This window comes from Myotis lucifugus, unplaced genomic scaffold (genome assembly GCF_000147115.1).
Source record: "Myotis lucifugus unplaced genomic scaffold, Myoluc2.0 scaffold_242, whole genome shotgun sequence".
In the NCBI taxonomy this organism is placed as follows: domain Eukaryota; kingdom Metazoa; phylum Chordata; class Mammalia; order Chiroptera; family Vespertilionidae; genus Myotis; species Myotis lucifugus.
The window spans coordinates 935,121-958,734 of record NW_005871290.1 but is presented as its reverse complement, the minus strand read 5'-3'; the positions used below and the strand labels follow the sequence as shown (position 1 = coordinate 958,734).

Genomic DNA, 23,614 nt, shown 5'->3' with positions numbered 1-23,614 from the left:
AGGCCAGTGCAGCTACGAGATCACCTCTGGGGGGTTAATGCAGGTGCTGAGGCAGGAGCAGGTGCAGACAGACACACCTGGTGGGCACAGGCGGCCCTCGCTGAGGTGCCTTTGGTCAGTGTTCAAGATCAAGAGCCCAGAGGCAGAGAGGAATTCCGTCCTCTCAGTGAAACAGTGGGATAGTCAGGGCGACTGTAGAGGAGGAATGTGCACTTTGGGTGCCAGCACCCATGAGCGAAGGCTGCCCTGACTGAGCCTTGCTTGCTTGGGGCCTAGAGCACTCCTGCCGGGCAACGGGTGACAGGATGTGCTTTTCCGAATTAATGAGAGAAAATGTTAATTCTCCTGCTGCCCACGAAGGTGGAAAGTGGAGTGGGGAGACATGTGGGGAGTGAGCGAGGTTCCCTGTCTGGGGGTTCCAAATCTGCTGTTGGTTTCTTTCACCGCTGACTAGAGATATACAGGGTGTCCCCCCAAAATGTATACATACTTTGAATATCTACTAATTCCAATGGTTTTAAGCATAAGAAAGGAACAACAATGGAGCTGTTATCTGTTAAAAGTGTGGGCACAAACAGATAGTTGGACATTCCCTGAGGGGTCTCAGATTGGAGAGGGTGAAGGCCAGACTGAGGGGCCCCTTCTCCCCCCCACCCCAGTGCACGAATTTCGTGCACCAGGCTACTAGTCTATATATATAAAAGCCCAGCAACTGAATGGCGGAACCACCAGAAGGACCTGTCGACCAGTTCTGTGACATGCACTGACCACCAGGGGGCAGACACTCAACTCCAGAGCTGCCCCCTGGTGGTCAGTGCACGCCCACGGTGGGAGCGCTGCTTGGTTGACTGGGTTGAGCAGTGCTCCCACAGTGGGAGCAGCTGCTCTGAGGGCAGGTCCACAGCCACTCGGCTGACAAGGATGAGTGGTGCTCCCACATAGGGCCAATCCCTGCAAGCCACAACCCCCACCAGAGCATGAATCCATTCCCTGGGCCTCTAGTATTTTTATAAGTTAAGGTAAATATTTATTTAATGGAAACATAATATAGTGAGACATACATTGCCTGCAATGTCCACTAAATTTGCAGGACTAAAAAAAAAACAGCTATTTTTTCAGTTAAATAAAAGTATCTTTTACTATACTTAGGTCTTGCTCAAGGACTATCTATGGGTAATTCTTTATTTGATAATATAAAGATGCTCCTTACATTCTTTTCTCAAAACAAGAGCTAACTCATCACTCAAGAGAAACAGAACTGCTTGCAAATTTATTTTGCTATTTTAGTTCTACTCTTACAGACATTAAAGAAATTATAATAAAGCTGGGATCTAGTATTATGGATCATTTTGTAGTATGTTTATTGTATCCTTTAGTATTTTCACAATGTACATAAATGCATTACCAGAGAATGCAAGAGAGTATATATTCTGGTTATAGTAGTTATGTTTGCTTTTTTTTCTCTCTTTTTCTCCTGAGTTCTGGAAATTTTTCAATATTCAACAATCACAATTCATGCAAACATTTATCCTCTTCATGTTAGGCACTCTGTTACTATAAATTCCTTTACCAAAAACATATTTGTGTTCTATTAAACAAATAAACAAAGCAAATCATAATACGTTAATATTGCTACTTGGCCCAGATCATCATTTCATAAAATATTCTTCATTCATTTATTTAATAAATAGATGTTATATTTTAAAATATTCTACAAGCCATCAATGTATTTAAACCATACTTATAATTAGCATGTCAGAGTAACAACACTTCCTCCCATTCAAGCTATGAGGATTAAAAGAAATCTTTTCTGAAAGAAGTTATATTTAAACTGATCTCTGAGGTTTAAAGCAAGTTATCCATAAGAATGTCCAATGTGTTGTAAAAATCACAGAAAAAGAAAAATATGTGTATGAAATCTCTAGAAGAAAGATGTGATGTTCCAGAAACTGGAATTATTTAGTGTGGCTAGAATTAAAAATTGATTGAAAGGGTATTAAAAGTTGAAAAAGTTTTGAATCATATAAGAAATAACACATGATATGGAATTGGAACCAGGAAGGCTGAGGCCTGATTGGCAATAGTCAGAATTTATGATGTAATAGCTTTAGATTGGCACATAGGTGAGTGTCTTAAAGTGCAAACAGATGAATAACTATTGGTTTTTATAGCTTTTTAAAAGTTAATTCACAGTCTTACCTTCTACAAGTAACTATTTCCTGATGCAAGACCTAAATCATTTCTTCCTAATCTCAATATGTTTAGCGCAAGAATAGGAAAATATGCTTCATCTCCAACTTGTTTGGCACAGGGGAAGTAAATGATGTTTAGTCCTCAATTGTTTAAACCAGAAACAGGAAAGTATGTTGGTCAGTTCTCAGTAATTAAGGTAATAAATTAAAATGAAAGCTAAACTAAGTCACAAGAAAAAATACTAGTGCACTTGGCCAAAGCAATTTTATTAGATGGTGGTTGGGGAAGTAAAATTGAAATAGATTGAAGAGTATTCAGAGAATCAGGAGTTAATATAATGAGTGCATACCACACTTGCAAAACAGCTGGTTATACAAGAAAATAGAGAGGAATCACTATGGCTTGAGTAGTTCATGAGGTCAAGAAAACATTTTATTGTTTTATATATCTTAGTTTGGGGGAACCTTAAGCAAGTTTAAATTCTGATGTGACGAGATCATATGGAACTTTTTAAATTACATTTCTTGTAACTTGAAGATTTATGTTATTGAGTGGCAATAACAATGTCATATTATATGAATATTACAGTGTCACATTATACCATCTGAGAGATTCTTAGATTAGAAAGCGAACGTATGGTTAAATTGATGAAGATATAAAAATTAGACAATAATAGAAATAATCCAATGTCAGATTTTACTTAGTACTTACAGGACCCACTGCAAAGATCTAACCTATTTCCTAAAATTTTAAGGTCCCATGTGTTGAACTAATAAGGGTGGAATGTGATAGGAAGAATTTTAAATAATGAACCTCAGCATAAAAATCATTAGTGTTCTGATGTGAAAACTCCTTTTCAAATCCTGAGGTCAAAGGTTAAGGACAACTCAATCCTGAGATCAGGAAATGATTTATGAGGAAATGTGCACGCACTGTGACAATGGCTTTATGGGGAGAAAAATCAAGTCAAATCTCTGACAGATCAACCAGCCTTCAAAGAAAGTGACTTATTTTCAGTTATAATATAAAGAAACTCAAAGCATAAGAAATGTAAGGGGAAAAACTTTAGGATTGAACATGAACTCTGAAAAGAAATAGTTTGAAAGCCAATTTCTAGCTCTCTGTTCTTTTAAGATTTATTCTTTCGAATTACTTTTAACATTTTCAGAAAAGCCCATATTATAGCCAATATTTATTAGGGTAACTAGATTACATAAAAGGAGGTGCTGCCTGACAGGTGTGGCTCAGTGGTTGAGCATCAACCTATGAAACAGGAGGTCATGGTTGGATTTCCAGTAGGAGGTGTATAGGAGGCAGCTGATCAATAATTCTCTCTCATCATTGATGTTTCTATCTCTCCCTCCCCCTCCCTTCCTCTCTGAAATCAATAAAAACATATTTTAAAAAGTAAATAAAATAAAAGACGGTGCTATCTTAACAGTAATTAGCTTTTAGACTGTTAGTACTGTCAAATTCTATGTCCTATTCATGTTATATCTATGGTCTCAACCAAACTCTAAAAATGTATTATTCTATTTTTTTCCCTATTTGTGCTAATATTTCACCCAAAAGAAATTGGGTAACTTGAAAAAAAAAGTATATTGAAGTATTATCTTGATAACATTTCCCAGGTATAAAACTCTTAGTGAGGTGTAAAATTTTCTGCCCTAGGTATGTTATATGCCTTGTAAGAGATGAACATAAAGATGTGAATGGATCCTTTATCCCTAATCTCCTTTAAACCAGTCTGGAGCTACTCTTCAGGGCAGTCTCTAATATCTTGGCTTTTAGACCTTATTCATGAAATCTGGTACCAGACAAGAAATATCAGATCTCAATGGGGCAGTTTTAATCTATTTGGCAATTGATACACCCGACTTGATTCTCCTTAGTTCCCTGAGAACCAATAATAATACGTTCATTCTAGATTTTTAAATGCATCCTGCAGAGCATTTTGTGACTTTTCTATTCAATGTGTTAATCTGTGGAAGAATTCTGCTGCTCTTGTTGCATATGCCTGAACCTACATTCCTAAAATATATGCTGGGAAATGACCATACACTAGGGTTATAATATATAAACTTATGAAAAGCAAACATATGGTACTGAGAAAATTCTATTAGTTTTAAAAATTTAAGGAGAAAGTTGTAAAGTATGATGAAAATAACCATATCGTGTAGACAGATATTGTAGATAACAGAGGACACACATATTTTCAATGAATTTAAATTTAAAACTTGTCTGTAGTTTTTTGGGATATCTATGTACACAAACAAATTTTTAAAAATAATGTGTTATACATTTTCCTTATCTAACTCTAATGGACTTCATTTATTTTTCCCTTGTTATATTACACTGGCAAGGCCCTCCAGAAAACTGTTGAATAAAAGCAGTATGAGTGGATTTCATTTTCAAACTCAAGGAGAAAGGGTTTCCATTAAATATGATGCTTTCTATCTAAATGAATTAGGTGGCTTTATATGACTAAAATGTGCACCTTAATTAAAGCCAACTTACTTATGATGCATTATCAACTATATATTTGAGACTTTTTTATATATACACTAGAGGCCCAGTGCATGAAATTCATGCATAGGTAGGGCCAATCTGTGGGGCGAATTGCAGGGCGATAGGGGGAGTGGGGGAGACCCTGCTGGCACCCGCCTTGGCTGGCCTGGGGCTGCGGGCTGGGGGCAGCTCCTGCATTGAGCGTCTGCCCCCTGGTGGTCAGTGTGCATCATAGCAACTGGTCATTCCACTGTTTGGTAAATTTGCATATTAGGCTTTTATTATATAGGATATCTTTTTTCATGTACATTTCTGTATTTTATTGCTAATATTTGGTTTAGGATGTTAGCAAATATATTTAGGACAGATAATGACCATTAATTTTCCTTCCTTGTAACAACCCTTTTAGGTTTTGCATCCATGTTATATTTGACTCATTTAATGAATTGGGGACAAGTTCTCTTTTTCTGTTCTTTGGCAAGTTCTAAGAAAGGGATTTTTGTTTGCTTTGTTGTTACTGTTTATTTCTTTGGTTTTATTATGATGTGTAGTTTTTTCATTTTATCTTGGAATTTGTGTCTTTAATACATTTTTTACAACTTTTGATCATTCTTTCTTCAAATGACATTTGCCTCATCATGCTTCTCCCCTACTTTTACAGTTATAATTATATGAATATTATAATTTCATACCATGTTTATGTTTCTGAAAATACTTTTTTAGCTTTTTATCTCAATATTTTAGTTTAAATATTTTTAAATCACTTTGTCTTCTTCATATGCATCCAGACTGCAAATTCATTCATCTTCCAAAAGTTATAGCATTATATTTTCTTATTTATTTCCATTCGATTTTTTCATATAACATAATGTGCTGTGAAAATCTTCAGCTTGTCACCTATACTAAAATATATTAATGACAGTTATTTTCACATCTATTAAGTAAGTAATTATGACCCATCCAGAAATTCCTGCAGCACCTGGGAGCCTGTTTATATTCTCTGTCATTCTCCCTAGGTCCTGTTTCTTTATAGGCCTGCTATTCTTTTTCTTTAATGGCAAGCATCATATATGTGCAAAAGAAATCATACAGTCCGGATGAGGTTATCTTTTCCTAAAAAGAATGTATTTAGACTGTTTTCTGATATTTAGATTAGAAAAGTACCTCATTGCAATTAGAGATTTTACTGATTTAAATCTAAGTTTCAGTCTCTGTATTATCTTATCTTTTTCCAGTTTCCTTAACCTCTAGGATACAGCCCTTAGGAAGTCTAGGTGTGAGCCTGTGTATTTATCACAGTCCCTTTTCCCTGTTGATCCTTAAATTCAGATGTTTATTTTTCAAGCTCTGCTTAACTCCTCCGCTTTCTATAAGCCATTTTCTGCTGTCTAGCATGGCTTAGGAATCAGCAATTACCTCCAGAGAAAACATGGTTCCCCATGACAGCCTTACCTAATCTTCCCTCCTTTATGCCCCCCCCCCCCACCTTTACCTTTCTGGCTAACTTTGGAAAGCACAATTCCAATAATCATTATTTCCTCCAAACCTCATGACACTAACAAAAGTTGTGCTTAGCTGCTACATTATATTGGGCTTCTCATACTCTCACCCTATGCTGCTTATAATTAGTAAATACTTAGGGGACGGGGCCAGCACAGACTAATGAGCTGACTTCCATGAATACGCCTTTACTAGAGGATCTTGGCCCTTCATTGCATAGCTGCTTTAGTAGCTATTATTAAACACAAATAATTATTTTGATATTTTATGTAACTTTGTTTCTGGTGTTCTTGGTGAAGGATCTAGTCAGCTACAAGTTATTGCATTGTAATTGGAAGCAGAATATTCCATATTACCCTCTATCTTGAAATAAGCCATTTCATTATTATTCATTACTCTTGATGGTTGTGGTGGGCACATCATACATTTAAGGATACTGAAATGTCTTCATCACAGAACAGTCTATTATATTAATAGATGTAGTAGCCATATTTAAGTATCATGGACTTTTTGAAATCCTGAAGTTTGTTACTTATGATTAAAACATAAGTAACTGAAGTAATACATTCTGTATTATTGCATATTTTTGTTTAACCAGTTAGGTACAGAATATGAAACAGTAATTTATAATTTATTGTTAATCTTTTATGAACCATATTTCATAATTTCTCATAATAAAATTCACCTATTTTGTCAAGTAACATTTACCATACCTCACAAGAATCATAATTTAAAATAGTATAAGATGATCTACTTCAATATCAAATGGAATAAAGTAACATCGTAATAGTAATTAATTTTAGACTAGGCATGTTTGTATTTTACTATGTCTGGGACTTTTTCAGGTTTACTAACTTTATGTTATTATAAATACAGATAACCTATCTTTTACGTTTTTTTAAAGACAAAAAGGCATATAATTTATAATTTATTTACTGCTTCCTGAAGAAAACATTTAACCCAAAATAGATTTTTTTATTGTTGTTTTGTTAATCTTCACCAGAAGATAATTTTCCATTGATTTTTAGGGAGAGTAGAAGAGAGAGGGAAAGACAGAGAGAAACATCGATGTGAGAGAAGCATATCGATTGGTTGCCTCCTGCAAGAGCCCTGATCAGGGACCAGGCCGGGGAGGAGCCTGCAACCAAAGTATGGGCCCCTGACAGGAATCGAACCCGGGACCCTTTGGTCCTCAGGCCAACACTCTATCCACTAAGCCAAACCGGCTAGGGTCAAAAGGAATTTTTCTAACATATTAATAATGAAGAAGATAAAGAGAGAGTCATTGATTTTCTTTGTACATTTTTAAAACTCTGAATGTAGTTCTGGACAATTTGTGGGCCTTATAAACACCAACAATTTTGTGTGTGGTTTGCAGGCTGTCAGCAACTAGCCATTCATTGACAACTCAAAGTGATTTGGACTCCAGCAGCTCTGAAGAATTCTATCAGGCTGTTCACCATGCTGAGCAAACCTTCAGGAAAATGGAAAGTTACTTGAAACAACAGCAGCTCTGTGATGTTATCCTGATTGTAGGGAACCGCAAGATACCTGCACACAGGTACAGTAATCTGTCTTTATTGGAAACATGTATTTATGCGTTTAAAAATGATAGTCTGGTAGATAGATTACAAACTTCATGATTAGAGAATTAAGAATTCATATTTCTAAGAAAGCTTGGGTATTTTTCTTTTGTTTTTATTTATTTCTTTCAGTAATCTTTTAAAAAAATAAAAGCAAATATAAGCAGTTCAAAAATACAACTTTTGCCCTAGCGGGTTTGGCTCAGTGGATAGAGCATCAGCCTGCAGCCTGCAGACCAAAGGGTCCTGGCAATTGATGTGTTTCTCTCACATTGATGTTTCTCTCTGTCTTTCCCTCACTCTTCCACTCTCCCTAAAACTCAATGGAAAAATATCCTAGGGTGAGTATTAACAACAACAAAAATACAACTTCCTTTAACCGGTTGATAAATGCTCTCTTTTATATGATTCACAATTATATTAAGTGGAAATTAATCTTAATGTAGTATATATTTCTAAGATCTGAAATGAGATATGCTTTTCTGATTGACTTTTTGAAAGGAAGTAAGATTGCCTTGGGTACATATTATTTGTTTCAATTAGGAAATTCAAAGTATTTCATATTGGGCTTTTATTATATAGGCTAATTGATTATTTCAAGTTTCATGAACTAGACATCTGATTATGTTGTGCCATATTGATTTGCTATCAGTTTACCTATTAAAATTCATTACATTTGATGTTGGTATTTTACTGAAAAAATAATTTTAGTTTAATATTGATACTGATTATTTTAGGTAGTTGAATATATAGACAAAGAGCCTTAGATAACCTTGACATATCATTTAATACTATTCATACTAATGAATACTATTCATACTAATGAATTAATAGAAAAGGTAAATTACGTACATACAAAAATATTTTAGTGTACTTCTCTTCCTTGTGATTTTTAACTTAAGTTGTATTATCTAGATAATATATGCATATAAATGTGGATTATTGAAAGGATTCCTGAAAAAGAAGGCTCTATTTCTACCCCGGTAACAATATTAAAATGTGGACACTAACTTTGAACTAATACACTAAAACTAGATAGGCATAGCATAGGAAGGAACAATTGACATTGAAGAAGTTATATAAATTATGTGGGATTCAATCTGTAAGCAAACTATGGCAATAATATAGTGTTCACAATTATTTTTCAAATATTTTTATGATATCACATTAATAGTCATTATTATTGAGAGATCTAAGTTGCAATATGTGTGGAAAATATGCAGGTTATCCTAAGCTACAACCTAACTAGCATTTAGATAAAAATTATATTATTAAATGTATTCTTAATTTAAGTGTTACTAAATTTTCTTCATTTAACTTATAAGTTAAATTAAATAATTATATATATTTAAGAATATAGGGGTACTCAATCAATTCAAAAGTATATTAGCACATCAAATGCTCATTATTTTTTAAAAGAGAGAGTGTTTAATATAATTCATATAATTTTATCTTATAGTCTTATATTGTTAGTAATATAATATTTGTCATTTGAAGTATTTTTAACCAATACATTGATAAATTCTTCCATATTATATTCTACATTGGTTTCTTTATTACTCTTTTTATCTAGGTTGTTATATTATTTTTAAATAATTTGTTTAATTATACAAGTTGTATTATAATAATTTTGATTATTAGGAAGTAAAATTGCTTCTTGGTTTCGATTACTTTAAAACATCTTAACAATGTATTTCTTTTATACATATTATCAACATTTAAATATTTCATATATTTATCACATATTAAATAAATTGTGTTATTATCAATTATCTACATTTTCTTTAAATGAGGAAAAAAATTAGCCTAAGACTATCTGCTAAATTAATTAAAATAAATAATTATATTTACACCATGCTTTAAAACTTAACACTATTTATTTTACAAGTAATTTACATACTTACTATTCTAAGTTGAATGTGCAAATATTAACAAAGATGTGGGAAATATTTATGGGGCACCTAAAAAAAAAAAGCACTCTTTTCAGTAACAGCAGGTATATTGTACCCCCTTATGTATACTTTTGTACAATGAACTGATTATAATTAATGCAAAATTAGCTTTTTGCCTTAACCAAATAATCATTTAAGTAATAGTAATAAACTAATGGACTCTTAAGTTATTCAATTATATTTTAATTAATGCACAAATTATAATTTTGCCCAAATTGTCTTTGGGAAAAATTATAATTGGTGATGCAATCATTAGCACTGAAAGGTTTTGGTCTATTATAAATTTAAATAAGGAAAAAATAATTTGCATTAAGATCTACTGCTCTTTCAAGAAAGGCACTGCAAGCTGATGTCATAAGCACTCACTAAATAGTCATCCATAAAGATCATGTATATTTAATTTCATATAAATATCTCATCATTCAAAACTTTCAAATACATTTCTATTTAAGTTAATAGATTATGAGCATTGAAGCGCTCTTCATAAAATATTTTATTTGATGCTAGTTATATTGTATATATATTTTTATCTGATGTACATCACAATTATCAATGTATTTATGAAATACTATGTCTATATAGATACATTAGATTATTGTTAGACATATTTAAAAGTAGGTTCACTCTGAAAGGCTAATAATCATAAAAATGGCACATTAATATATTCTTAGAATGAAAAGCAATCATAATTCTGAATTTATTTGTGCTTTAAGTCCTCAGAGAAATTTGAAAATAAATATAGACTTCTCAGACCAGCAGGTGTAGCTCAGTGGTTGAGCATCCACCTATGAACCAGGAGGTCACAATTCGATTCCAGGTTTGGGCACATGCCCAGGTTGTGGGCTCGATCCCCCATAGGGGCCATGTAGGAGATGGCCAATCAATGATTCTCTCTCATCATTGATGTATCTATCTCTCTCTCCCTTTCCCTTCCTTTCTGAAATCAATAAAAATAAATTTAACAAAATAAAATATAGACTTCTCATAAATAACCCAGAATAATTGATTATCAGCAAATGAACAAAACACTTGAATGTAAATTTCTGAGTACTAAATACAGAGGTTATTTTGATAGGTAGGCTGCCTGTAATCAGAGATGTCAGGTTTGAAAATTAGACTGACAAGGTCAATATTAAAAATTGGACTGTTGAATTTTTAAAGGTAAGAGAAGATATTTTTCAGGGCCTACTCTGTTATAATGTAGCTAGAAGCCCAGTGCATGAATTTGGGTGGCCTGGAGGGATTGGGCCGAAACCCGCAGTCCATCTTCTACCTGCCGCTCCCGCTCATCCCAGCCCCACTGCACCTGCTGCAGGCTCGCGCCCAGTCATTCCTGATCGGGAGAGGCTTGCGCTGCCACAGCAGTGCTCACCAGCCATGAGCCCTACGTCTGGCACCCTCCCGAGGGGAGTGGCCTGTGGGATCTGGCTGAAACTGGCTCTCTGACATCCCCCGAGGGATTCCAGGCAAGAGGGTGCAGGCAGGCCAGGCCAAGGGACCCCACTGGTGCACAACTGGGCCAGGGAGGGACCATGGGAGGGCTTCAGGGCATGTCTGGCACCATCTCGTTCAGTCCCAATCAGCTAGACCCCAGCAGCAATCTAAACTACCATTCAAAGCGTCTGCCCCCTGGTAGTCAGTGCAGATCATGGTGACTGGTAGAGCAGTCGACTGTTTGCCTCCTGGTGGTCAGTGCACGTGAGAGTGATTGGTTGAGCGGCCTTAGCCTATCATTAGCATATTATGCTTTGATTGGTTGAACAGTCAATTGGTCACCGGATAACTGGACACTTAGCATATTAGGCTTTTATTATATAGGACTAGAGGCCCGGTGCACGAAATTTATGCACTCAGCAGGGGGGTGGGTCGTTTTGCCCAGCCTGTGCCCTCTCGCAGTCTGGGAGCTCCACAATTGATTGCCCCGCAGAGAGAGGCCCCACCCACTGCCACCAGCTGGGTAGCCTGGGCCTCCCTCTGTGGGGCGTTTGAGGGGAGATGGCAGGGGCCCCCGAACTATCACATTGCACCTGCCCATGGCAGCGGCAGTCAGTGCTGAGTCGCCATAGCGCCCGCAACTCAGGAGGGACTGAGAAGTCAGCAGTTCAGCCAGCTCACCAGTCCCCTCCCACCTGAGCCTGCTGCACGTGCAGCCTGGCGTTTGGATGTCTGTTTGGTCGTTTTGAACGTTATGGACCCTGGCTCTTTATATATTAGACTAGATGGTATACAATGATATAGGATTTAGCTTATGAACATTTGTTTCTCCCTTTAGTCATTATTAAGAGTAAGTGCATTGGAAATATGTGAGAAATTCTTAAATAACTAACATCCTTTGACTTGGAAATAATGTCATTTATAATTTTATGTGCGTAGAAAGAGTGTGAAAGGATATAAAACATACTGTTAACAAAGCTTAATCCTGGGGAGTAGGGCTCCTAGACAGGATAAAGGAGGCACTAACATGTTTTAGAAATGTATAAGCTGGCTATTGTGACTCAGTTGGTTTGGCATTGTCCTTTGTACCCAAAGGTTGCCAGTTCAATTCCAGGGTTGTGGACTTGATCCAGGTACGGGCCATGCAAGAGGCAGCCAGTGTTTTTCTCTTCCCTCCCTCTCCCTCTCCCTCTTGCTAAAAAAAAAGAAAAAAGAAAGAAAGAAAATAAAAGAGATATATAAGCATATACAGGGTGTCCCAAAAAATGTATTCACACTTTGAATAATTAAAAGGCAGTGTTTATCAATATACATTTTATTTTCAAAATGTAATAGAATTAGCTGTTAAAGTATGTACATTTTTTTAACATTTTAAAATGAGCATTATTTTTGTTGTTAATCCTCACTTGAGGATACTTTTTCCATTGATTTTTAGAGAGAATATAAGGGAGGGGAAGAGACACAGAGAGAAACATTGATGTGAAAGAGACACATCGATTGGTTGTTTCCCACACCCACTTGGATGGGACCCAGGACTGAGCCTGCAACTGAGGTACCTGCCCTTGACTGGAATCAGGAATGGAACCTGCAACCCTTCAGTCCACAGGCCGATGCTCAAACCACTGAGCAAACCGGCTAGGACAAGAATGAGAAGTGGCAATTGAAATAATGTATTTAGAAACACTTAAAATATTACATATAGCAAAAAATATTTTATAAGTAAGTTAGATATGAATACTCAGGTGTAGGCAAGTAGGTCTGTTTCTCTGTACTGAGGGAAAGCTTACTTATAAAGACCATATTTGATGGCCGAGGAATAACTCATTTCTTCCATTTTATTAAATGCAACATTCACCCAGGTATCTCAATCAGCTTGATAGTTTATAACTGCTCTGTACCAATTTCAGAAAAACAAAACAAAAAATACTCCATTGGCCCCAGGCAATACCCACAGCTCCAGCAACAACTATAGCTCCCAGATCCCTGTGGTTTTAGTGGTCCCAGGCTCCCAGCACCTCCAAGGGTTGGCCTGCTTTCATGATTCAAGAAGGTTCCTGTGGCGCCAAGTTCCCAATAGGACCCCTGAAACCCTGAAGGCAGGCAACCTCCCACAAACCCAGGCTCTAGTTGACTAGGCCCAACCAGGCCAACTACTACACACCCCAGCTTTGTTCCACCCTGCACCAGGCCAGCTCCCACATCCCCAGACCCCATAGACCTAGAGTAGAGGTTGGTCCCCACAGAGTAGACTTTCTGCTTATCTCAGAACCATATCTTCTTCAGCAGAACACATCTTCAGGCTGGGCCCCCAAACACTCAGGTTATGGACTGACTGGGAGACCCCAAGCTCCAGGTTCCCCCAGCGCCATGCCAGCCACAATTACTCCAGCCTACAGTCAAAATCCTATGAAATCAGGTTCCCAGAACATCCCAACACCAATCCAGACCCTGTAAACCTAGATGCCAGGCCCAACCCATTGGTTCCTTGTGCCTGGCTGCCCTCTGTTGATCTAAGACAGTGATGGTGAACCTTTTGAGCTCGGCGTGTCAGCATTTTGAAAAACCCTAACTTAACTCTGGTGCCGTGTCACATATAGAAGTTTTTTGATATTTGCAACCATAGTAAAACAAAGACTTATACTTTTGATCTTTATTTTATATATTTAAATGCCATTTAACAAAGAAAAATCAACCAACAAATGAGTTCGCGTGTCACCTCTGACACACGTGTCATAGGTTCGCCATCACTGATCTAGGACCTATGTCTGCACATGCAGACCCAAGTCCCAGGCCAGTCACCTCAGACTCAAGGGCCTGACTCACCCCAATGATCCTAGGCTCCAGGTCTACCCCTGCAGAGTCAGGCACTAGGCTGGTCCTTAGCACCAAGCACCAAGACTGCCACCTTCTGACCAGACACCAGACTTGTCATCCAAAGACTCCAGCAGGAAGCCTGCTTTCAGACATCACCAACTTGTCCTTCCAGAATCCCTGGATAGGCTGACAGGTGAAGGGCTTTGACTGCGCAAGCCAATCTAAAATGGGAAATGCACCTACTTTCTTAAAGGTACAGATACCATCCCAAGGCCATAAGGATCATGAGCTGAGAGTACCGTACCACTTAGACCTGCCTTATAAGAAATGCTGAAAGGTGTTCTTTAAGAAGAAATGAAAGGAGTCTAATTAGTAACACAACAACATGAAAGTGTAAAGCATATTAGTAAAGCTAAATATTTAGACAAATTCAGAATAATCTAATCCTGTAGTATGATGGTGCATTAATCACTTAAGTCTAGTATAGAGATTAGAGGACAAGTGTTCAAAGCAACTAAAGCTATAATTAGTTGATGGATACACAGTATAAAGAAGGTATATTGTGACATCAAAACATAAAATATGGGGAGAGGAATAAAAAGGTAGAGTTTTTCTACATGATTGAAGTTAAGTTGTTATCAGCTTAAAATAGATTTATATTTATAGAATGTTTTTTGTAAGTCTCATGGTAACCACAAAAACAAAAGCTACAGTAGGTACACAAAAGAAAACAGAAGGGAATCAAAACATAGCACTATAGAAAATAATCAATTCACAAAGAAATACAGCAAGAGAGGAAGAAAAGAACAAGGGAACTGCAAAACAGCCAGAAAACAGAAAGATGGCATTATAACTTCTTACCTATTAATAATTACTCTAAAGATAATTGGATTAAATTCTCCAATCAAAAGATGCAGAGTGGCTGAATGGATTTTGAAATATGACCCAACTATATGCTGTCTACTAGAAAAAGACTCATTTCAGCTTTAAAGACACACGCAGTCACAAAGTAAAGGAATGGAAAAAGATAATCAAAGCAAATGGAAACCAAAAGAGATTCAGGGTAGCTACACTTATATCAGGCAAAATAGACTTTAAGGCAAAGCAGTAACAGGAGACAAAGATAATCATTATATCTTAATAATGGGGTCAATTTATTAACAGGACATAATCATTGTAAATAAATATTGTGGTAATCATTCCATAATATATAAATATTTCAAATCATCATATTGTATGCCTTAAACTTACACATGATACATGTCAATATCTGAATAAAAGTTGAGGAAAACAAGGATAAGAGAAACTAAAAAGTACTTGTTTTCCATCATTTACTGTCCTCCTTAAGCCTAACATTGATACTCAGCAATACATAAAACATCTTTTCCTTTCATGAATTAAAAGAAATCTTTGCCAAACATATAGCATTGGTTTTGACCCCTGTTGGTGATGCAAAAGGACATAAAACATGATACCTTTCATCAAGAAGTTTTCAATAATCTTGAGAAGGAAAAAATAACCCATAGAACAATTAAGGAAATTATTACAGTTGCAAATAACCTCAACTGAAATATATGGTTTTGATTCCAAGGGCAAGAAATAATCAAATAAGGAAATGCGTAGCATATGTTACATATGCTACTCATTTCCTTATTTGGTTTGATTATTATGAAATTTTTTCAGAGAAATTATATTTGAGTTCAGACAGGAAAAAATAGGTATGCTATTTTATAGTGAGAATAATGTGGAGAAAAAGAAGCAAATAATTTTTATTTGTGAAAATTATGAGGCACTTCTGGCGCATCGTGTACCACATCGAGATCAGTGGCGTCGAGGACATGGTCCTTGAGCAGCTGCCAGACCCGTAGCGCAAGCCATGCGTGGTCCTGCGGTTCCTGTGCTCTGAGCCGCAGTCCCGCTGGCCTGCAGTGGGGATGTCCATGCTTCTGTGTTCCTTTTTACCAGCCCTGTTGTTCTGTCTGCCACCCCGCCAGAGGGCGCGGACAGCAGGGGAAGAGCCTGCCCAGGGCTGGAGGGAACCTGCCTGCAGACCCCTTGGCCAGCCTCCCAGGCAGATTGGCCCGGCAGAGAGCGCGGCTCCAAGTGCCCAGGCCTTACCTGTCCCTGGTTCTCTGAGCTGCCTGCTGGTTTGTGGCCGCGCGCTCTCTCTGTGTCCCTCCCTCCCCAGTCACTCATGTTCTGTGCTACCCACGGGGATACTTCTCGTTCTCCTTCCTCAGCTCTGTGCGCCTCTGGCTGCCAGGCAGCGAGTCCTACACGCCTGAGCCCAGGCCAGGCCCTGCGCCCCTGAGTCAACTCTCTCATGGCGTGTGCCTGCTCACCGCCATGCCTGCAGAGTCCCACCTGCCACACAGGTTCACTCGCAGCTCACGGGACGGCCTGGAGGTGCCGGGCTCCGTGCTCAGCACTCGGAAGCTTGCGGGTCAAGTGTCCACAGCCCCTGACCTCGCCAGAGGCCAGGCAGGCGAGCCCCCCTGTAGGACAGAGGTCAGGAGTCCCCCCTTTTATAGGTACCCACACCCCTGGATGTTAATGAGGTTGTATGTAGCATGAACACTTTGTAATATTGATCGATTAAATGTAAGACAACTCAAACAACAACAACAAAAAGAGCTCCAGCAGGTTCGGGGGGTGGTAGTACTGGTGGAGGATGGCCTGGCTGAGCTGGGCACCTCTGGCCCAGGAGGGGATGGGCTTCCGGGGATGCGACTCATCATCGGTGGAGTCATCGCTGTTCAGGTCCATCCCGTAGTTGTCCGGGTTGATCTTGGGGGGAGCCCTATGCCCCTGTGGCGTCATTTGATAGGAGGTACAAGCTGGAGACTGCAGGTCCACGGTCGTGTTCAGGCCTTTGCTGGCCGCGGCAGCCTCCCTGGCTTTCTTCTCCTGCTCCTCCTGCAGTATTATTTATATCTCTTCCAACATTACTTATATCAAACTAGAGGCTTGGTGCATGAAATTCATGCACTGTGGGGGGTGAGGGGGTGGTCTCAGCCTGGCCTGAGCCCTCTGGCAGTCTGGGAGCCCTCTGGGGATGTCCAACTGCAGGGAGCAGACCTAAGCCGGCAGTTGGACATCCTTAGTGCTTCCGCGGAGTTGGGAGAGGCTCCCGCCACCACCGTTGTGCTCACCACTCGTGAGCCCAGCTTCTGGGCTTCTGGCTGAGCGGCAAACCCCCTGTAGGAGTGCACTGACCAGTAGGGGGCAACTCCTGTGTTGAGTGTCTGCCCCCTGGTGGTCAGTGCGCATCATAGCGACCAGTCCTTCCACCGTTTGGTCAATTTGCATATTAGCCTTTTATTATATAGGATAAGACACAAAATCCATCTTTCCTTTTGTACTGGACTTTGTGTTTGCCCTGCCTAGACCCCCTTTATGAGGCACACGATGTGCCCTGGGCTAGTGATGCTAGCACCTATCTGTTCCCAGCTACCCTTTCTCTAGAATCACACATGGCCCAATAGGAGCTGCCCTCTGGGAGTTTATGTGCTCTTCACCTGTGAGTGGCTCAACGGTATTAACTATTAGAATCCAGGTATAAAAATACCACCTCTTTACCTTGGGGTATGACTAGCTCTGCAACAAATCATGCTCCAAAGCTTCTTGGGAGCTAAAGATGAACAAGGCTCCAGCAAAGACCACATCCCTTATCTGCTCCTTCCTCTGCCCTATGCTGCTTCCTTTCTTCTGAGGACACTCCTTAAATAAACCATGCCATGTGAATTGCAGTCTCCTAGTCTGCTTTCAGGAAATCAGACCTATGACCCTGAGAAGTAGTCTTCAAATATTTCTCAGTTAATCTCTTTCTTGGCATTTACATAGTCCTATTTCATGCCAAATGAACTCTACATAAACTCCTTTTTGCAGTGCTCATCTTTTGTGCATTTTCTAAAGTTGCACCATTTTTTCAGGGCTATCTTTGTAAAATATGACAGGCAGAGCATTGTAGTTGTTAATATATTACTTCTGTAGCCAGACTGCCTGGGATTGAATTCTATTTTCACAATGTATAAATTAAATGGTGAATGTCTTAATATCTCCAATTTCTTATTTTTCTATTTTCTTAGAAAAAATAAAGAAAATAAGGATTTCCTTCCCTTTCAGGCCAAAACTTCTCACCAGATATCCCAGTGGCATTTCACTATGCCCTAAATTAACTCAAAGTATTCCCTGTGAGGTTTTCTTTCATTTATACTTCCCTGATTCTAATTCATGTACCACAAATACATTGAATTTTTCAGAGTAGTACTATAAAAGTATTATTTATGTCTCCTCCAACATTACTTATATCAAATAAGATATAAGTAATCAGAACCTGACAAATTCAATACAGTAAGTGTTAACTAACATTATTATTATTATTATTGACTTAATTATGTCACTCCCTTCTTCAAGAACTTACATGAGTTTCCCATTATACACATAATTTCAAATACAAACATCTCTACTGGTTTTCAAGATCTATCATAATCACTTTTGTCCTACTTTTACAAGTTGATTTTGCAGTATTTTCTACAAACTACTCTACTTTCACTAAGCTAGGATTCCAGACACAAGGCTAGATTTAAAACTACCATAATAGTAACAATTAAGGCCATGGTTAGAAATGATTCTGAAACAATGAGTGTTAAGGCAAATATGTAGAATCCTCATTCAAACCTTAGAGCAACGAAAGGGTCAAGAATAAGAGTAGGAAGAGAAGTCAGTGAATCAGAGGTAAGCTGAGATAAGAAAGTCTGCACTCCCCTCGCTAAAATGGAGACTTAAAGATGGACTGGGAGGTCAACAATGTCAAGTACCACAATAAATTGGAGTGGACTAAGAAAGTTTAATAGATTTTGAAGGAAATACATTTATGGTGACTTCAATAAGAGATTTTCCAGAGTGGCTACATTAATCCACTTATATATGCATTTTTGGCTCCTGCTTTTCTTGAATTAATAGGAGCTATATATGCACATATAAAGATATTACTTTCTGTTTTTCATTACATCACTCTTCTAATATCTAATGCAAATTTTATGTTCACTAAATCTAAATGCATTATAAAGTTTTCTGCACTTCTCTTACTGAGTTAGCAGTATTTTGTACGTTACAGTTTTGGAGATTTTATGTAATTATTTAAGGTTGAATTATCTAGGTCTCATAATAATTTTCTTTATATGGATGTGGCCCTGTTATAAAGCAAGACTATATGTGTAAGATTAAAACGGTTAATTTTTTCTCAATATATCTCTTATGCACTAGGAGAGATAAATATCCCTCTGGTTTATTACAGTTTGTTTTCATATTACATAATGTTATATTTTGTTCTTTTGATAAAACTGATCATTTGACACTGATTTATATAATTGGTATATAATAAATATTTGAAGATAACTATGTCTTATTTTTTTTTGAAGTTACCATACATAATGCTAAAAAAATCCCTGTAAAATATGTAGGAATCAACCAAGAGTACACAAGACAATTTTAGGGAAAACATTAAAATATAAATCAGACAAAATATCCTGAATACCTGGAGAGATATTTTATATTTTTGTATTGGATAATGTTACGTGGTAAATGTACCAACTATCTATTTATATAAAAACCCTGGGTGTAACGCATCACAACCAAGGCTCGACCAACCTGAAGGAAGTCAGCCCTGCAGGGTTGTCTGGTAAACGGCTGTGCCCTCCCCAAACTGTTTTCCACGAAGGCGAGGTTTCAGGCAGGAACTGGCCCTAGGAGCGTGGATGCACTGAGTCCTGGGTCCTCTTAGCAACAACTGCGCCCTCCCTGAGCTGTTTCCCAGCTGGGTGAGGTTTGAGGCAGGAACCGTCCCTCGGAGCATGGAGGCATATCTTTTTTTTTTTTAAATATATATTTTATTGATTTTTGACAGAGAGGAAAGGAGAGGAACAGAGAGCTAGAAACATCGATCAGCTGCCTCCAGCACACCCCCCACTGGGGATGTGCCCGCAACCAAGGTACATGCCCTTGACCGGAATCGAACCTGGGACCTTTCAGTTCGAAGGCTGACGCTCTATCCACTGAGCCAAACCGGTGAGGGCAAGAGGCATATCTTTATAAAGTTTTAATACATTATATTAGAGGTCTTGCTGGTACTGTTTACCCACAGCATTTACAGGAATTGCTGCAAATTTACTTCTTAGTGGAAGCACTTCATTCCCAATATAAATTACCCATTCCATTAAATGAAACTTCAATTTCTAGAATCGATATAAACAGTGAAGTTGTTAAAACTATTAAAAAGGCCAAACTTCTCATTATTGATGAATGCACCATGGCATCCAGTCATGCTATAAATGCCATAGACCAGTGATGGCGAACCTTTTGAGCTCGGTGTGTCAGCATTTTGAAAAATCCTAACTTAACTCTGGTGACATGTCACATATAGAAATTTTTTGATATTTGCAACCATTGTAAAACAAAGATTTATATTTTTGATATTTATTTTATATATTTAAATGCCATTTAACAAAGAAAAATCAACCAAAAAAATGAGTTCACATGTCATCTCTGACATGCGTGTCATAGATTTGCCATCACTGCCATAGACAGATTACTAAGAGAAATTATGAATTTGAATGTTGTATTTGGTGGGAAAGTTCTCCTTCTTGGAGGGGATTTTTGACAATGTCTCGGTATTGTACCGCATGCTATGCAATTGGCCATAGTATAAACGAGTTTAAAGTACTGCAATGTTTGGGGATGTTTCAGAAAGTTGTCTCTTACAACAAATATGAGATCAGATGATTCTGCTTATAGTGGATGGTTAGTAAAACTTGGAGATGGCAAACTTGATAGCAGTTTTCATTTAGGAATGGATATTATTGAAATCCCCTATGAAATAATTTGTAATGGATCTATTATTGAAGCTACCTTTGGAAATACTATATCTATAGATAATATTAAAAATACATCTAAACGTACAATTCTTTGTCCAAAAAATGGGCACGTTCAAAAATTAAATGAAGAAATTTTGGATATACTCAATGGAGATTTTCATACATATTTGAGTGATGATTCCACTGATTCAACAGATGATGCTGAAAAGGACAATTTTCCCATCTAATTTCTTAATAGTATTACTCCTTCGGGAATGCGTGTCATAAATTAAAATTGAAAGTGGGTGCAATCATCATGCTATTGAAAAATCTCAATAGTAAATGGGGTCTTTGTAATGGTACCAGATTTATTATCAAAAGATTACTACCTAACATTATCAAAGCTGAAGTATTAACAGGATCTACAGAGGGAGAGGTTGTTCTGATTCCAAGAATTAATTTGTCCCCATCTGACACTGGCCTCCCATTTAAATTGATTCAACAACGGTTTCCTGTGGTGCCAGCATTTGTGATGACTATTGATAAATCACAAGGACAAACTCTAGACAAAGTAGGCATATTCCTACCTGAACCCGTTTTTGCACATGGTCAGTTATATGTTGTTTTCTCTCGAGTTTGAAGAGCATGTGAGGTTACAGTTAAAGTTCTAAGTACTGCATCACAAGGGAAATTAGTCAAGCACTCTGAAAGTGTTTTCACTCTTAATGTGGTGTACAGGGAGATATTAGAATAAGTTTAATCACTTTATCAGTCATTGTTTGCATCACTTGTTTTTATATCATGTTTTTGTTGTTTTCATATCATGTTTTTGTCGTTTTTATATCATGTCTCTGTTGTTGTTATATCCTTTTGTTACTGTTTATTAATAAATTTATATATTATCTTCAAAAAAAAAGCATTCGATAAAGTTTTTTTCCCCCATACGTTCTACATTAGGAAAATTAAGAATGAGGTGTTTTTTTTTTAAATTGGCTAATTTTGCAAAATTCAAACAGAAAAATCAAACAAAAGCAGTAACTTTGCGACACTATTTTAGATTCACCAATACAACCAGGACTCAACAGTCAGCAATTTTAACATCAGAATCTCTACTATCAACGTGTCTCCCTAACTATTGACATTTTTATAATCACTATTGGGCCTGTCTCCAACTAGGATTAATTCCCACTTTCCCAGTTCTTTGCTCTTGTAATAAAATTAAGAGCTTTGTTTGACTTGGGTTTAAGTCCAAGCTCATTGAGGCCAGTTATATATCTCTGCCTTGCCATCTTTATATTTTCTCAACAGAACATATCTATCCAAAAGGCTGTAAGAATAAAATGGGATGGTTATGTAAAGAATCACTGATACCTTCCTAATGCGGCGACCCTTTAATACAGTTCCTCATGTTGTGGTGACCCCCAACCATAAAATTATTTTCATTGCTACTTCATAACTGTAATTTTGCTACTGTTATGAATCATAATGTAAATATCTGATATGCAGGATGTATTTTCATTTTTCGCGACCCAAAGATTGAGAACTGCTGCTAGCTGGTTTGGCTCAGTGGATAGAGCGTCAGCCTGTGGACTCAAGTTCGATTCTAGTCAAGGGCACATGCTTGGGTTGTGGGCTCCATTTCCAGTAGGGGGCGTGCAGGAGGCAGCCCATCAATGATTCTCTCTCATCATTGATGTTTCTATCTCTCCCTCTCCCTTCCTCTCTGAAATCAATAAAAATATATTTTAAAAATCACTAATAACACCTGGATCTTTTGGAACCATAATGAAGCTTTGGGCCATAGAAAATGGCTGCAGGGATTTAAACAACTGTGTATGGTAGGTGGATTGTACTGATGAACTCTTTTTTTCTCTCTCCCTCCCTGCATCTCATACTGTGATAATACAGAGCCCTGCAACTGGAATCTCAGAGGAGCCACGTAACTTGCTTTAACCAATGGGATGTTAACAAAAGGAAGAAAGTAAAAACTTAAACTGTGCCTAAAATATTGGCTTTGCACGCTCTTACTCATCTGCATTCACTATAGGAGCATGTGTGGACTTGCCCGCTGGAAAAATGAAAAAAATGAAAAATGAAAAAAAATCACAGAAGTGGAGTCAAGTCACCCAGGCAACCCTTTGGCCTTTTGAGCCCCTCCAATAACCATCGCCCCACCACCAACTCCACCATGGACTCCCCAGTGTCCTTTAACAAAGGAGCTTTGCATGCCCTTTAACATGCCTGGTATTGAGAGAAGACTATAGACCAAGCTGTATAAGGTAAATAATGCCTGATAGGTCTATATTTAATATTATGTACATACTAGATGCCTGGTGCACCAATTCATGCACCAGTGGGATCCCTTGGCCTGGCCTGTGGGATCAGGCAGAAACCGGCTCTCTGACATCTCCCGAGGGGTCCTGGATTGCGAGAGGGCGCAGGCAAGGCCAAGGGACCCCACTGGGTGCACAAATCAAGGCCAGGGAGGGACATGGGGAGGTTGGGCCAGCTGGGGGAGGGACTGAGGGGAGGGCATGTCCCGGCCCATCTCGCTCAAATCCTGATTGGGCCAGACCCCCAGCAGCCAAGCTTACCCTACCAGTCTGAGCATCTGGCCCCTTGTGGTCAGGTGCACCATCATAAGTGAGCGGGTATGTGCTATATATATATAATTAAAGTTTACACTTTGGGTGGGTAGATGGTAGATGGGTACACAGTCAGCCTTACAATTAAGGGTTTTTTTTTATAAGGAAGAGAAATTTTTTTATTTTTAAAG

The 23,614-nt window shown here is 38.0% G+C and overlaps 1 protein-coding gene across 1 annotated transcript in view; it reads left to right on the top strand.

Annotated features, from left to right (window-relative positions):
• The window catches only part of KLHL1 (kelch like family member 1), a 357,641-nt gene that overhangs the window by 122,195 nt on the left and 211,832 nt on the right, over positions 1 to 23,614 (top strand). Inside the window, exons 2-3 of the mRNA XM_006098589.3 lie at positions 7,580 to 7,762; positions 16,591 to 16,814. Coding sequence (XP_006098651.1) covers positions 7,580 to 7,762; positions 16,591 to 16,814 — 407 coding nt within the window. The remainder of the gene's footprint in view (positions 1 to 7,579; positions 7,763 to 16,590; positions 16,815 to 23,614) is intronic.